Source organism: Peromyscus maniculatus, chromosome 5 (assembly GCF_049852395.1).
Source record: "Peromyscus maniculatus bairdii isolate BWxNUB_F1_BW_parent chromosome 5, HU_Pman_BW_mat_3.1, whole genome shotgun sequence".
NCBI classification, from domain to species: domain Eukaryota; kingdom Metazoa; phylum Chordata; class Mammalia; order Rodentia; family Cricetidae; genus Peromyscus; species Peromyscus maniculatus.
Genome location: NC_134856.1, coordinates 85,978,358 through 85,992,523, shown reverse-complemented (window position 1 = coordinate 85,992,523; position 14,166 = coordinate 85,978,358). Strand labels below are relative to the sequence as shown.

General features: G+C 40.3%; 1 protein-coding gene across 3 annotated transcripts in view; it reads left to right on the top strand.

Annotated features, from left to right (window-relative positions):
• The window catches only part of Atp5f1c (ATP synthase F1 subunit gamma), a 24,585-nt gene extending 10,419 nt beyond the window's left edge, over positions 1-14,166 (top strand). The window contains exons 2-10 of one of the 3 annotated variants that reach the window (XM_006984409.4): positions 1,715-1,749; positions 2,511-2,642; positions 7,332-7,536; positions 8,007-8,150; positions 8,255-8,319; positions 10,084-10,239; positions 10,610-10,706; positions 13,348-13,384; positions 14,039-14,166. In XM_006984409.4, coding sequence (XP_006984471.1) covers positions 1,715-1,749; positions 2,511-2,642; positions 7,332-7,536; positions 8,007-8,150; positions 8,255-8,319; positions 10,084-10,239; positions 10,610-10,706; positions 13,348-13,354 — 841 coding nt within the window. In that variant the 3' untranslated portion in view covers positions 13,355-13,384; positions 14,039-14,166. Of the gene's footprint in view, positions 1-1,714; positions 1,750-2,510; positions 2,643-7,331; positions 7,537-8,006; positions 8,151-8,254; positions 8,320-10,083; positions 10,240-10,609; positions 10,711-13,347; positions 13,385-14,038 lie in introns of those variants that run through there. The other 2 variants (XM_006984410.4, XM_076572818.1) reach the window with 2 other exon arrangements.

Here is a 14,166-nt window from a genome sequence, read left to right as displayed (position 1 = left end):
TGGATGGGAAGGAAGAGGGAGTGGGAAAGAGGAACAAGAGAGGATAATGGGGCTGAATGTGATCAAAATAGATTACACACATGTATGTAAATGTCAATGAAATGTATGAATTACCTATAATTAATATATGCTAATGAAAACTCTAAAAATTCAACTTTGTAATAAAGTCTATCATATACAGGTTGGGGTGAGGTCATGTAGTTATAGCTTTGCTTTGTGGGTCTCTGCCCACTCCCATAGGGACAAAAGCTGTCCTATTTTTTCTAATATCTAACTTGAAAGAAAGAAAGCTCTATTGTGAGTGGTCTAAACTGTCAACATGGACAAGCAGGTGAGAGGAACAGCTGAAGCTGCAGCTGTCAGATCGTTGAGGGCATGGAGCCCACTTTTTAAGCTCGTTATCGGGGTTTTTAGAAATGGTTTTAGTTGGGGACATGTTCATACATCTCATCTTTGTCATTGTTTACTTCCTCTCCTGCTCTTTCATGGGGTGTGTATGTGTGCGCGCGCGCGCGCGCGCGCGCGCGTGTGTGTGTGTGTGTAAGTGTGTGTGTGTGTGTGTAAGTGTGTAAAAAACTCCTAGGCCCCCTCTGTAAGAAAAAATATTAAAGACATTAGACATTGAATATTTCAACACAGCCTGTGGCCCTCACTTCCCTAAACAAGTCGTTGTCCTTCAGAACTGTATTCTGAAGTTGCCCTCCTTGGTCTTCTCTCCACAGACTTCCTAATTACTCTTTTTTTTTGGTTTTTCAAGACAGGGTTTATCTGTGTAGCTTCGCGCCTTTCCTGGAACTCACTTGGTAGCCCAGGCTGGCCTCAAACTCACAGAGATCTGCCTGCCTCTGCCTCCCGAGTGCTGGGATTAAAGGCGTGCGCCACCACCGCCCGGTGTCATTTTTTTTTAGTTTAATAGCTTGTGTGAATCCAAAGTTTAGAAGTGGTATTTAATAACCTTTCTCCTAGAGTAGAGGTCTATTTTCTCTAACATTTCCTTTAAGTCTAATCATTTTTGCTTTTGTGTATTAGCACTCTAATTTTAAAGACTTGACAAATATTTGATTACATTTTCTGTAAATTGAGTTTTTGTGAATCTTCCCTGAGATAATGTTCTTGTTTAGAAAATGTTTATTGAAATGAAAAAGTTAAATAAATTGAAATAAATGTACTAACATACTTGTGGTCACACCAGTGATAGGCTTGAGTATTATTTTTGTTGGTGGTGGTTTTGTTGTGTTTGTTTTTTATTTTTAAACCAGGGTCTCACTATATAGTTCTGCCTGTCCTGGTGTACTGTGTAGACCAGGCTGGCCTCAAAATCACAGAGATCCACCTGCCTCTGCCTTCCAAGTGGTGGAATTAAGGTGTGTGTTACTGTGCCCAGCTCAGCTTGAGTATTATTTTTAATTTGCACTGTGGGAGTCGGGTTTCGTTTCAATGCTGAGTTTCAAATGTAATTAGACAACAATGGGAAAGACTATTGCTCTAGAAATCAAGTAAACAGGTGTGGAAGTGGAAATCTAGTGCTAATGAATGCTATTTTGGGGCTTGGTATTAATAGTAGAATGCAAATATGTAAACATTTCTATTCAAATTCAGAGTCCTATATTTGATAATTTTATAGTATATTCAAATAAGCATTAACCAACGATTCTTGTGTAACAAAGCTACTTAGAACAGAAAACTGAAGTATCTTTTAAATCTTTATCCTCAGGACCCAAGTTCGAAACATGGCAACTTTGAAAGATAGTAAGTATATTGTTTTTCTCCCTGTGCAAATTAAGTCAAACTAAATTTTGTCAAATAGAACTGATTTTTAAGATGTACCAGTTGGGAAGGCAGCATGGCTTGGCATATAAAGGTTCTAGCCACTAGGCTGAAGGATTTCAGTGGAAAGAGAACCAGCTCCTGCAAGTTGTTCTCTAATCTCCATGTACACACTATGGTACATGGCCGCACATGTACTCACTAAATAAACAACAGTAAAAATATATTTTTATACACACACACACACACACACACACACACACACACACACACGACTCATTAGCCTATTAGATCTTTTCAAAGTTGACAAGTTAGTTTACACTGCATGCATTGGATTTTTTTTTTTTTTTGAAAGACCACGTAAGATGACACAGAGGAGTGTCAGTCTTCATCACCTGCAGAATAATAGAATAATGCCGATAGAACCAGGAGATCTATACTACTTCAGTGTGTTCATAGTAAAACAACTAAAAATAGTGTCAAGTAAGTACGTGAGTGAGGCCATTTTTTCCAGTTTAATGTTGTATGTGTGTGTGTGTGATCTTTTCCACATCCTGAGTAACCACAGCCTCGATCCTTGATTGGGATTAGTTTGTGCATTTAGATTAGCTTAGCGTCAGCTGCTTTTCCATGAGCTAAAGCACTAATTACTCAGCTTGGCACTTTGGAAAGATTGCTCTCTGCATTCACAGATGAAACTGTACTGTGCCTCCTTTGTCTAACGTGGCACTTCAATTTTTTAGTTACCAGGAGACTGAAGTCCATCAAAAACATCCAGAAGATTACCAAGTCTATGAAGATGGTGGCAGCTGCGAAGTATGCCCGGGCTGAGCGGGAGCTGAAGCCTGCTCGAGTGTATGGAATAGGCTCCTTGGGTGAGTTAGGAAGAGTGTGTCAGGCAGAGATGGTGTGCTCATAGTGAATCTGGTGCTGGGTAGTTTTGTCCACTTTCAAAAGCCTAGGTGTGCCTGGGAAGAGGGACTCTCACCTGAGGAATTGGCATATGGGCATGTTTGTGTGACATCTTCTTGACTGCTAACTGATGTAGAGAGGCCCCCCCCACTGTGGTCTGTGCCATCCCCAGGCAGGAGGACCTGAGCTATATAAAATAAATGGAGAAGGCTCGCAAGCAACAAACAGTCCTCCAAGGCTCCCGCTTCAGTTCTGGCCTGCAGGTCTTTGCCTTGGCTCCCTGAGGTGATGAACTGTTACCTGGATTGTAAAATAAAATAGAACCTGTCTTCCAAGTTGCTTGGAATCCCTGTTTTATCAACAGAAACCAAACTCTAGGGTACTTGACATGGTGCCAAGCCTGTCCTGAGCACTCTACATGCATTCATGTTTTCATGTATGTGCATTTATATGCATGTGTAATTTTTGTACACCAGAGTCTGGGGACTTGCCCAGGTTCACATGAGTGTAGCAGAGCCCTCTGTTTTGCCACAAAGCCTGTGAATTAGCACTGTCTGTGGCTGTTAACTTAAGCAGCCTAAACCCTTTCCTGGATTATTGCACTACCATTCAAAAGACTAGGAAATGGTGTCATCTTGTTACTAACCTTGTGTGCTGTTTTAGGACAGTGGGGTGGGACAGCTGGTAGGAAAAAAGGGCAACTTGATTGTAATTTTATGTAATGTCTTACTGAATTCTTTTCCTACTGAGAAGAGTGGCATGGTATTGTTAGAACTTATATTTTGTGTTTCCATGATTTTATACTGATTTGATCATTAATTTGTCTTAGAGATAAGCAAAAGAGGTAGGAAATTTCCCATCCTAACTGTAATTACATTATCCAAAATTTTCAGTGTCCTGTTATCTTTTACTGAAGTCCATGTCAAAGGTTTTTTTTTTTTCTTTTTTTTTTCTTTTTGGTTTTGCAAGACAGGGTTTCTCTGTGCATCCCTGGATCTCACTCTGTAGATCAGGTTGGCCTCAAACTCACAGAGATCTGCCTGTCTCTGTCTCCTGGGTGCTGGGATTGAAGGCGTGTGGCACCACCGCCCAGCAGAACTCTTAACTTACTAGGAAAAGTTTGCAAATGTGAAAGTGAAGGAGGTCATGTAGTAGGTTAAGATTTGTGCCTGCTGCTCGGTCCTTCACACCCTCTAGCTGGTGCCCTTGCTTCTGCGCTCTTCTAGTCTTTCCTCCCCAGGCTGCAGTAATTCTCTGTGGATGATGTCATTCTGCCCCTCCTGCAAATCCCTTTCCAGTTAGAATGCAGTTGTCAGTGATCCGCAAGTCTATACGGTTCTAACCTTGCTTCACCCCACCACCCCTCCACCCCCATCCCCACCCTCCCCCAACCCCCCACCCCCCGCCAGCAGCCTGCTCCGGAGTCTCGTCAAGCCATCTTGTTCCCGTGCCATCTTTCCTGTACTGCATTTCTCCTGTCATGGTGTTACAGGGTTCTTTTTCTTCACCTTGAAGGAAAGAATTTGGTGAAGAGAAGTATTTATTTAGCAAAGCACACATTCCAGAGACTGGAGTAGGCTGCCCCGGGGCAGCAGAACAGTGACTTCCCCGTTGTGAATTTTAAAGAAGGATTATTGAGGTGGGTGGCATATTCTGGAGGTGAGAGCCAAAGTAGTTATGAAAGGAAAGTGAGGAGAACTCCTGAAGGTAGGAGGCGTCCCAAGAGAGAAACACCCTTCTTTCCGGTGTTTCTTCTCATAATCATCTAGGAAAGCCCACTATGTGGATATCAGAACGACACTGTAAACGATACTGATATATAACTAAGGTCTCTTAATGATGCAGGCCTTGTTTTATCATGCATAAATGCATGTGTGTGAGGAATTCTCTGCTTTTAAGATTTTTAGTTATGGCCAGGTGGTGGTGGTGGCGGCGGCGGCACACGCCTTTGATCCCAGCACTTGGGAGGCAGAGGCAGGTGCATCTCTGTGAGTTCGAGGCCAGCCTGGGCTACAGAGTGAGTTCCAGGAAAGGCTCCAAAGTTACACAGAGAAACCCTGTCTTGCAACAAAACAAACAAAAATTTTTAATTATGTGTCTGTGTAAAAGTACCCGTAGAGAACAGAAGAGGGTATGGAATCCCTTAGAACTGGAGTTATAGGTGTTTGTGATGCAGTGGGTCCTTGAACCCAACTCGGGTCCTCTGTAAGAGCAGCAGGAGCCACTTTTCCAGCCTGGGCCAGTGGTTGATGTGGCAAGAGCAGTCTTTCTCCAGTCTCAAGGACATATAACTATAAAGGGACATTTTGACAGTTGGTAGACAGACCCAACAAGATCCAGTTACAGCTTGCTTGATGACCTTGTATCTCACTCCTTTGAGACTGCTCAGGATCCATGTTTACTCATGACTGGTTGTTGATTGAAGAATTGGGGCATTATCATGAATTCTGGACCAAGATTATAGTACAGACAAGGTTTATGCTAGCTTCTAGGGCTTTCTTCTCCCCACACCACTGTTGTATGTATGTGTGTGTACTGTGTATATGTAAAAGCCAGGGGTAGATGTGAGGTCTCAGTCAAATCTCTACCTTATTAAGAAATAGGCTCTTGCACTGAACCTGGAACTCACAGTTTTGGCTAGTCTGGCTGGCCAGTGAGCCCTAGGAATACATCCATTTGTCTGCACCCTAGCACTGGGGTCCTAAATGTTCACCAGCATTTCTGATCTTTACATGGGTGCATTCCTTAAGTCCTCTACCCGTCTTGGGTTTTTTTGGTTAAAGAATTCTGACGTGACCCATTGTGTCCTTGTTTGTTTTCCTCTTTGACTCCGTGCTAGACTAGAAACATCATTCTGCAGGTCCAGCATCTTGGACAGTGCACACTGGCTTCACAGGAAGGAGAGCTAGAATAGAAATATCATTTCTCCGGGTCCAGCACCTAGGACAATTAACCCTTGCTAAATAGATAAGGGAATGAGAACTAAAAAAAAAAAAAAAAAAAATGGAGAAAAAGAAGTCTTAACTTCAAAGATAAAAAGAACATTATCTGTGTATATATAGTAGCACATGTATGCATTAGATGTGGGTTGCTTTTGTCATAAGTTCTCTTACGCTCTTCCATATGTTTTTTAAACATCCACTTAATACTGCTGAAGGACATTTTACACAAAAGAATGATAAAACAGACCTCAGATGAAATGGCTCCTTTTTTATTTTTAAGATTTATTATGTATACAATATTCTGCCTGTGTGTATGCTTGCTTATTTATCTATCTCTAGCTTATTTATATGAAAAGGGGGAGTCACTTAGCTGGTTACCTTTTTTGCTAATAAGAGTAAATATAAGGAATCCTTCCCCCTTCTCTGTAACCACAAAATCCTTCACTTAATGAAGAAAATGCCCAAGAGTGTCTGTGATGGAGCAGTCAAGATAGAAGCTCCCAGCAGCTTCTGGGACATTTAAGCTGAAAAGTGCTGACTGCCTGACAGTAAATAGACATTAATTTGAATGTCCAAAATTGGGGGCAGGAGTTTATGCTATGAAATAATATCTAAAAGAGTTATATGGCCGGGCGGTGGTGGCGCACGCCTTTAATCCCAGCACTCGGGAGGCAGAGGCAGGCGGATCTCTGTGAGTTCGAGGCCAGCCTGGTCTACAGAGTGAGATCCAGGAAAGGCGCAAAGCTACACAGAGAAACCCTGTCTTAAAAAAAAAAAAAAAGCGTTGTATGTGTTCCCCCAACTCCCTGGATTGGGTTTCGTGTTCTTTCAGCTTGGGACTTAGGTATAAAAGTGTGAGATTTCTGCTCTAAAATGAAAACAGAAATGATTTCCTTAAGGTGAGTGAATTTGGTGGTTGTGAAGATGTGCCTGAAGTCTTGGCAGCAGCCAGCTATTGAAAGCCACTCCTGGTCTCATGGCTCTTGAGCCCCTCAACTTCTTGTTTTCTGTCACAGGTAATTCATCTAGTAAGGTCCAGGTATCTTTTGTTTGTTATTTTGAGACAAGAGTTTCTGTGTAGCCTTGTTTATCCTGGAATTCACTCTGTAGACCAGGCTGGTCTCTGAACTCACAGAAGTCTGCCTGTCTCCGCCTTCGCCTCGAGAGTGCTGGGATTAAAGGCATGCACCACCGCTACCCGCCAATCCGGGTATCTTTAATCCCACTTAATTTCTTCTTTGGAAAACCAGACCAGGAAAGTTGGTAAAGTAATGCCAAAAATAAGTTCACACCCATAACTTTACTCTCAGCAGTTTCTATAAAATAAGAGCTTGATGTACAGATTACACAATTACAAGTGAATACTTGCGACTTTTTTTTTTTTAGCTGTGTGCTGGGAATTTACATTGTATAAAAGTCTGATGTCCAGTTAAGCAGTTACTTTTGTGTTCTATCTTCCTTTTGTTTGTATCTAGGCATTTTGGTCAGTATTTTTTTTAAAAACTAACGACCAGTTGATCCTTTGGAACCTTTGTGGTGTCCTTCCTGGTTGTAAATGGAATAAGTACACAAATATTCTTGATTATACTCATTAGGGGCCACCTAAGAAAAGTACATAGTTGAAAACAACTCACTTCAACAACTTGAACTTAGAGATTATTACTACATTTGCTACAAATTCATTTGAGTACTCTTTGTTTTGCTTTTTAGCTCTTTATGAGAAGGCTGATATAAAGGGACCTGAGGACAAGAAGAAACACCTCCTTATCGGTGTGTCCTCAGATCGAGGGCTCTGTGGTGCTATTCATTCCTCGGTGGCTAAGCTGATGAAGAATGAGGTGGCGACCCTCAAAGCAGCCGGGAAAGAAGTTATGATTGTTGGAATTGGTGATAAAATCAAGGGTATACTTTATAGGTAAATGAGATATGTGGTCATGTTCAGAAGCCTGGAAACATGAGTGAATGGAAGTCTTTTTGAAAGAGAAAAGTTTCATAATATATTGGAGTGTGTATGTATCCTGTGTGTTACTTTTTACATTGTGTATGTGTGCGTGTGTATACACTTCTTGATACCTTAAGTGAAATACAATAAAAATTACCAGGTCTATTGGCATTAAGCTAAAGAAGGAATCCTCACAGAGTTGTCACAGCCTAGAAATGCTAGAAAGGGAACAATAATATGTGAAGACTGCAGAAGGATTATAAAGTAGAGAGGCCTTACTTGTAGTTCTTAGTTCTTTGTGGGTGCCCTTGGAGGAGTCATGCTGTATGGAACAACTTAACTTGCAGTCCACCACCCCCACCCCACAGAAACCTGGCCATAACCTTCTTTGCTATGTTCTTTCAACACAGGTATCTCATTAACCTATTTTATATGATCTCTAGGACTCATTCTGACCAGTTTTTGGTGTCATTCAAAGATGTGGGACGAAGGCCCCCTACTTTTGGAGATGCATCAGTCATTGCCCTTGAATTGTTAAATTCTGGATATGAATTTGATGAAGGCTCTATCATTTTTAATCGGTTCAGGTAAGACATTTAGACTTCAGAGCTCTTTCATATTCATGTTCTGAATGCCTGCTTGGTTTAGGAATTATGTGGTTACTTACATGTGCTCCTGTTGTCATTTCCAGGTCTGTTATCTCCTACAAGACAGAAGAGAAGCCTATCTTCTCTCTCAATACTGTTGCATCTGCTGGTAAGCTGCTTTCACACGGCAGGACGTCTGGACACTAAGGGAAGCCAGTGCTTATCGGGCTGTTTTGTTACTGTTGATTTCTGAAATGGAGTCTCTATCTGTAGCCCAGGCTGGTCTCAGATTTTCATATAACTGCCTCAGCCTCCCAAGTACTGAGGATTAGAAGTGTGCACTCCCTCTCCTGGATTGGGCTGTTTTTAGGAAGCACCAGACAGGGACTGGAAGCATGGCTCCATGATTAAGAACACCTGCTGCTCTTGCAAAGGATGTGGGTTTGGTTCCCAGCATCCACATGCCAGCTCACAGCTGTCTTTCTTTCCACTTCTGGCCCTCTTCTGGCACACATAGCACACATACATACAAATGTGCAAAACACTCGTACACACAAATAAAAATAAATAACTCTTTAAAAGAAAGGCAGAAGCATCAGTAGTGCCTTCTAGGAATCCTCAATTATGTTGTAGACAGCCCCAGCTCCATTCTTTGATTTATTGAACAAATGTCATTAAGCATGCTTCCGTTTTCAGTGACTGAAAAGCCTTGCTAAAAGTTGGCTTTATGCTGTTGGCAAACACCAGCTACTGTGCAGTCAGATGTCTAGGACAGATTTAAAATGCTCACAACTAGTTTATGACGCACAGAACTCTGTCATCTTACTGTGTGATAGTCATCTTGGCGCAGTAACACGTCTCAGAAATAACCCTTCCTCCTTGTATTTGTTACATTTCATCTATTGAGTTTCATATTTGTTTACTTTGTTTTGGGGGTTGTGTATATTGTTCTTTCTTTACCTTCTAGACACAGAGTCTTGCTATATAACCCAGACTAGCCTCCAAACACACAGTCCTGCTTCTGCTTCCTGTATGTCACCACACCCTGTGTGGGGTTTTTTCCCCCAATAATACACAAAATAGATCTGAGATTTAGTGTAACACACAGTACTCTTTCAACACTCATGGATGAATTTGAAATGTTCTGGTGAATATCGACATTGAATCCTAAACTCATGTCAGCTTCTAGCTTTTCCAGTCTTCATATTAAAAAGGCCTTTCCTTTCACTATATCAGACTGACATTCGTATTTCTTGAATAACTAATGGTTAAGGTAGATTTGTATAACGCTTTTAGATTTAGTCTTTGATTTGTTTTTTGTTTTTTTTATTATTATAAAAACATTTTTATAGTGTGCTGTGTATGTGACAAACATTTGGCTGGCTGCTATTCAAAGAGCTTTATAATCATGAAACCCAACACTCTACCCCCATAGCTGAGGACTGAACCAAGGGCCTTGCATTTGCTGGGCAAGCACTCTATCATTTTTTTTATTTAAAACACACACTTTATTTTATGTGCACATTTATCTGTGAGGATGTTGGATTCTCTGGAACTGCAGTTATAGACAGTTGCAAGCTGCCATGTGGGTGCTGGGAATTGAACCTGGGTCCTGTGGAAGAGTAGCCAGTACTCTTAACCACAGAGCCATCTCTCCAGCCCCAAGCACTCTATCATTGAGCTTAAATCCCCAACCCCATAACATGAAATTTAGTGCTTATTTTAAATATGAACTCCTTAATATTAAAGTTAACCTTCTGGGTACAATACTAAAATACTTGTTGACACATTTTGTTTATAATAAGCTATGGAAATAGAAAAAACGTTTAGAACAGAGTCATTCAACTCAAGATGATTTCTATAATTATAAAAAATTTTAATGAATAGGTCTTCATCTATATTCTTCAAAGAAACTCTTGGCTTGTTTTAACAGAGAGCATGAGCATTTATGATGACATTGATACTGATGTGCTACAGAATTACCAAGAATACAATCTGGCCAACATCATCTACTACTCCCTGAAGGAGTCCACCACCAGTGAGCAGAGTGCCAGGATGACGGCTATGGACAACGCCAGCAAGAACGCTTGTAAGCCCAAGATAGAGTGCTAGAGGACATTTGGTTAGCCCAATCCTAGACCCATGGGATTAGACAAAGCTCCCAGGAACACGTAGAGCCCAACTGCATCTCTGCTGAAAGGAGAGGTGAACATTGCTCAAGGTAGCATCAAAATGTTAACAGAGTATGTTCACTTGTTGGGGAGTACATCTTATTTGATAGGTAGTAGATTTGCAAGGACTGAAAATAGCCTATGAGAAATGTAAAAATAACTTGATAAAATTCTTACTGACCAGAGAGGCCAGTTTAGTGATCTAAAATGTAGCAGAAGCTCTTCAGTTTAACCGAAAATACTCTTTTCTAGTTAGTTGTCTGTTTATCCCTTTTCTTTTGTTTGCAGCTGAGATGATTGACAAACTGACATTGACGTTCAACCGTACTCGGCAAGCTGTCATCACAAAGGAGTTGATTGAAATCATCTCTGGGGCTGCTGCTCTGTAAGTAATGTAGCTGGGTGTCTTCAGAAGGCTTTGGTTCATCTTTGCATGTGGTTTAGTGAGCCTCTGGTTGCTTGAGTTTGCTGTTTTACTAAAATCAGGAAGAGTTGCTGTAGCGTCTTGTGACCTTTCATCAAATCTTGATGGACAAGGGAGTCTCTGTTTTATTCTGATTGTTTGAGCTGAAACATTCAAGTTTCATTTCCTATCTTGAGAGATATGTGTGTGTGTGCAGCTTTGACTTTTAGAAACAAAGGTATGCATAATTCCGTATCAATTTGGAAAGTCTGTCTTTGGAACTCTTTGTAAGCCAGACTTTCTGAATTACAAGACTGGTTTTAGGTTTGATTTTTATATAATTCTATTAATTACTGAGTGACTGGAATTTTAAATTATTAAATACTCTACGTTGGTACCATAAAACAGCATATGCTTTCCTCCAGAAAAGTCTCTGGATTGTTGAGAAATTAACTGGACATCAACTTGGTGCCAGTCTGTCAGGTACAAGGCAGTTATGACAGATGAAGTGTGTAGTATATTGCCTTTGCCTCAATGAGTCTTACCTCCTCCTGATTGCTCACCAAGGTCTCTCTCTGAGTTTAACTTGTAAATCCCTCTTTAATCTTTTCTTTTCTTCATGCCCACATACTACGGGTTATTGTCATCTCAAATTATAAAAGAGTTTGCTGGAGATGGGGGTTTTACTATGTTGCCCAAGCTAGTCTCAAATTCCTAGGCTTAAGCTACCTTCTCTCTCCATTCCCTTAGTAGCTGGGATCATAGGCTTGGCTTACCAGACCCTCAAGATGTAGTGGAGGCAATGTTTATTTTTAGAGAATTCACTACCTTGACAGAGGAAAACAGGTATTAAAGAAGACAATGGAAAATTATGGAGCTAGAAAACTGTGACCCAGGGCCATGTCTTAAATTTTAAAGAGTTTTAAAAATACAGTATATGGCTTACAAGGCCTAAAATACTTCCTTGCTGGCTTTTCATAGAATCAATCTGCAAAAAATAGTCTAGTTTATTGTATGTGATCCTGTATTTTCTGACCATCAGCACCCTTTCCAGTATAATATTGAATAGTTACTTGTTTGTTTGGATCTTAGCCCTTGGTCTTTCCAGATCTTTAAACACATCATGCTGTTTCTCACCTCCAAGGAAGATGAGAAACCCTAGGGTTTTCCTGGGCTTCGGTTCTTCTCTTCTGTTGTTCCATTCATTCTTCATCTGACACTTGTTTATCCTCCTTGACTGGGCTAGAGGGATCTTTTCTTTGAAAAGACTATCCTTCATAGTCTGAGTGAGGTATCTCTTAGCATCTTGGTCTTTGCACTTACACCATTTTACAAGGAATTGGCTGGTCTCTGTCCTCCTTGAGCCTCTGAGGGGACAGTGTTCTGAAACTGATTGAGCCAATAGAATATGATAAAAGTTGCAATTTGACTTCATCATCTTTGCCATCCTGAGCATCCTGTTTCTAAACTGTTTGCTTTCTGAACATAGCTTTGTTAGGACTGACCCATCTCCCAGCCTGGTCATCTTTGCCTATTAGCATCACACAATATGGTATCTTGATGTACAGTTATAAACATGGTTACAGTACTCTGTTTGACTCGTGAGATTTTGTCTTCTATGACCTAGAGACTAGTACTAGGATTAAATCATTACAACATTTTGCCAAATGCTAAGCTAGCATATTTTTTTAATAATTTATTTTTATTTTATGTACACTGGTATTTTGCCTGCATGTATGTCTGTGTGATGGTGTCAGATCTTGGAGTTACAGACAGTTGTGAGCTACCATGTGGGTGCTGGGAATTGAACCCAGGTGGAACTGTTGAGACATCTCTCCAGCCCCTAAGCTGGCCTATTTTTTAATGTTGAGTGTGACATGGCTTGGGGGAAAGAATTGACTTCACAAAGTCTGAGAGCAGTATGAGATCCAGAGAACACTGAGTTCTTTGCTTCTGAAAAGGGGGTATTAGATATGAACTGTGAGAATATAAATTCTGCACAGGACTAGGCCTTTTTTCTTGCTTAAAATGTGAGAAACCTCACTTAAACTAGGAAAATGAGAACATGGGAATTGGGTCATTAAACTGAGAATTTTAAAAAGTAATCTCATTGGAAATGTATTTTTACTTTCTAGATAATCTAAGCCCTTTAAAAAGTTACTTGTGTAGTCTCAACAGTGGATCACCTTTATGAATGGATTTGCATGCTCTGTAACCTATCAGAGATTGTAGTTCAAATTTTAATACATACATTGGCTATTTAGTGATAAAATGAAAAGCATGAATAAATCACATTTAGATTGTCAGCTTAAAATGTTTTTCATGTGTGTTATTTTGAGATAGAAAATTACATGTTGTCTTGCCTATTTGGTTTCTGTTTTGTTTTGCTGTTTTTGTTTTTTTGTTTTTAAGAGTCTTGCCTATTTAAATGAACAGTTTTTTATTGTCTCTTACTACATTGGAATCTGACATCTTGTATCACTGAGTTGTGTTAAAGATTATGTGTAACTATTTGCATTGTATGCTCAGAGTAACATGCAAAGAAATGGTCTGTAGTTAACTAGCATGGATTGCTGCTTAACCTGCTTGTTTTATGCTCTTTTTCTTCTAACATAATAACCAGGGATTAATGAAAATCAAGTTGCATCCGAAGATAAGAGGTAAAATTCACACACTCTTCCCCTAAGCCTTCAGCAAAGAAAACTAGCCAGGTATTACCAAAGCCAACATAGCAGTGATGAAATTGCTTCTCTAAGAGAGGCTAGATGGGCAGGCTGATTCATAGTACAGCCAACCAGTGGGTGTGTTTGGGCAATACTGGATAGGGGCAGAGCTAAGTGTGGATGGTGCTGGTGAGCTTTTTAAAGTGTTATTTTACATTGAATGTGCTCTAGAGAGTGTAGATATAAGGAGATAATTGTAGACATAGAGACCTTGAATTGTAAGTATTAAAGGTAGGTTAGTGAGAGCAGTGTTGCTCAAACCTTATGGTCTCGAACTCCTAATGTCTGGTTTATAGGAGAGTCTCCTCTGTTCATTCTGTTGTGTTTTGTGTAGCCTCTGGAGAAAGAGTCATTTACTTGTGAGTGGGAATGAGAATGAAACCAGTTTGCCCTCATTAATTCCCAGAGTCCCATAGACCAGAATTTGAGAAGCCCTCATTAATTCCCAGAGTCCCATAGACCAGAATTTGAGAAGCACCTACATCTTACTATGTAAATGCAGTTCCTTGCACCCTACTTAAGTATGTGGTTCTTCCTTATTTTCCAGAAGGCATCCTGTTTGACTCCTGGTTGTTCTATACTGTTTTTCAGGTAAAGGAAAACAGCAAGCTGATTTTAACTGATTGCTTTCTTTGTCAGAAGAAACTTGGTCTACTGAGTTACAAAGACAGCAAGATGTTTGTAAATTATCTTACAATAAACAACTTACAATGAGAAAA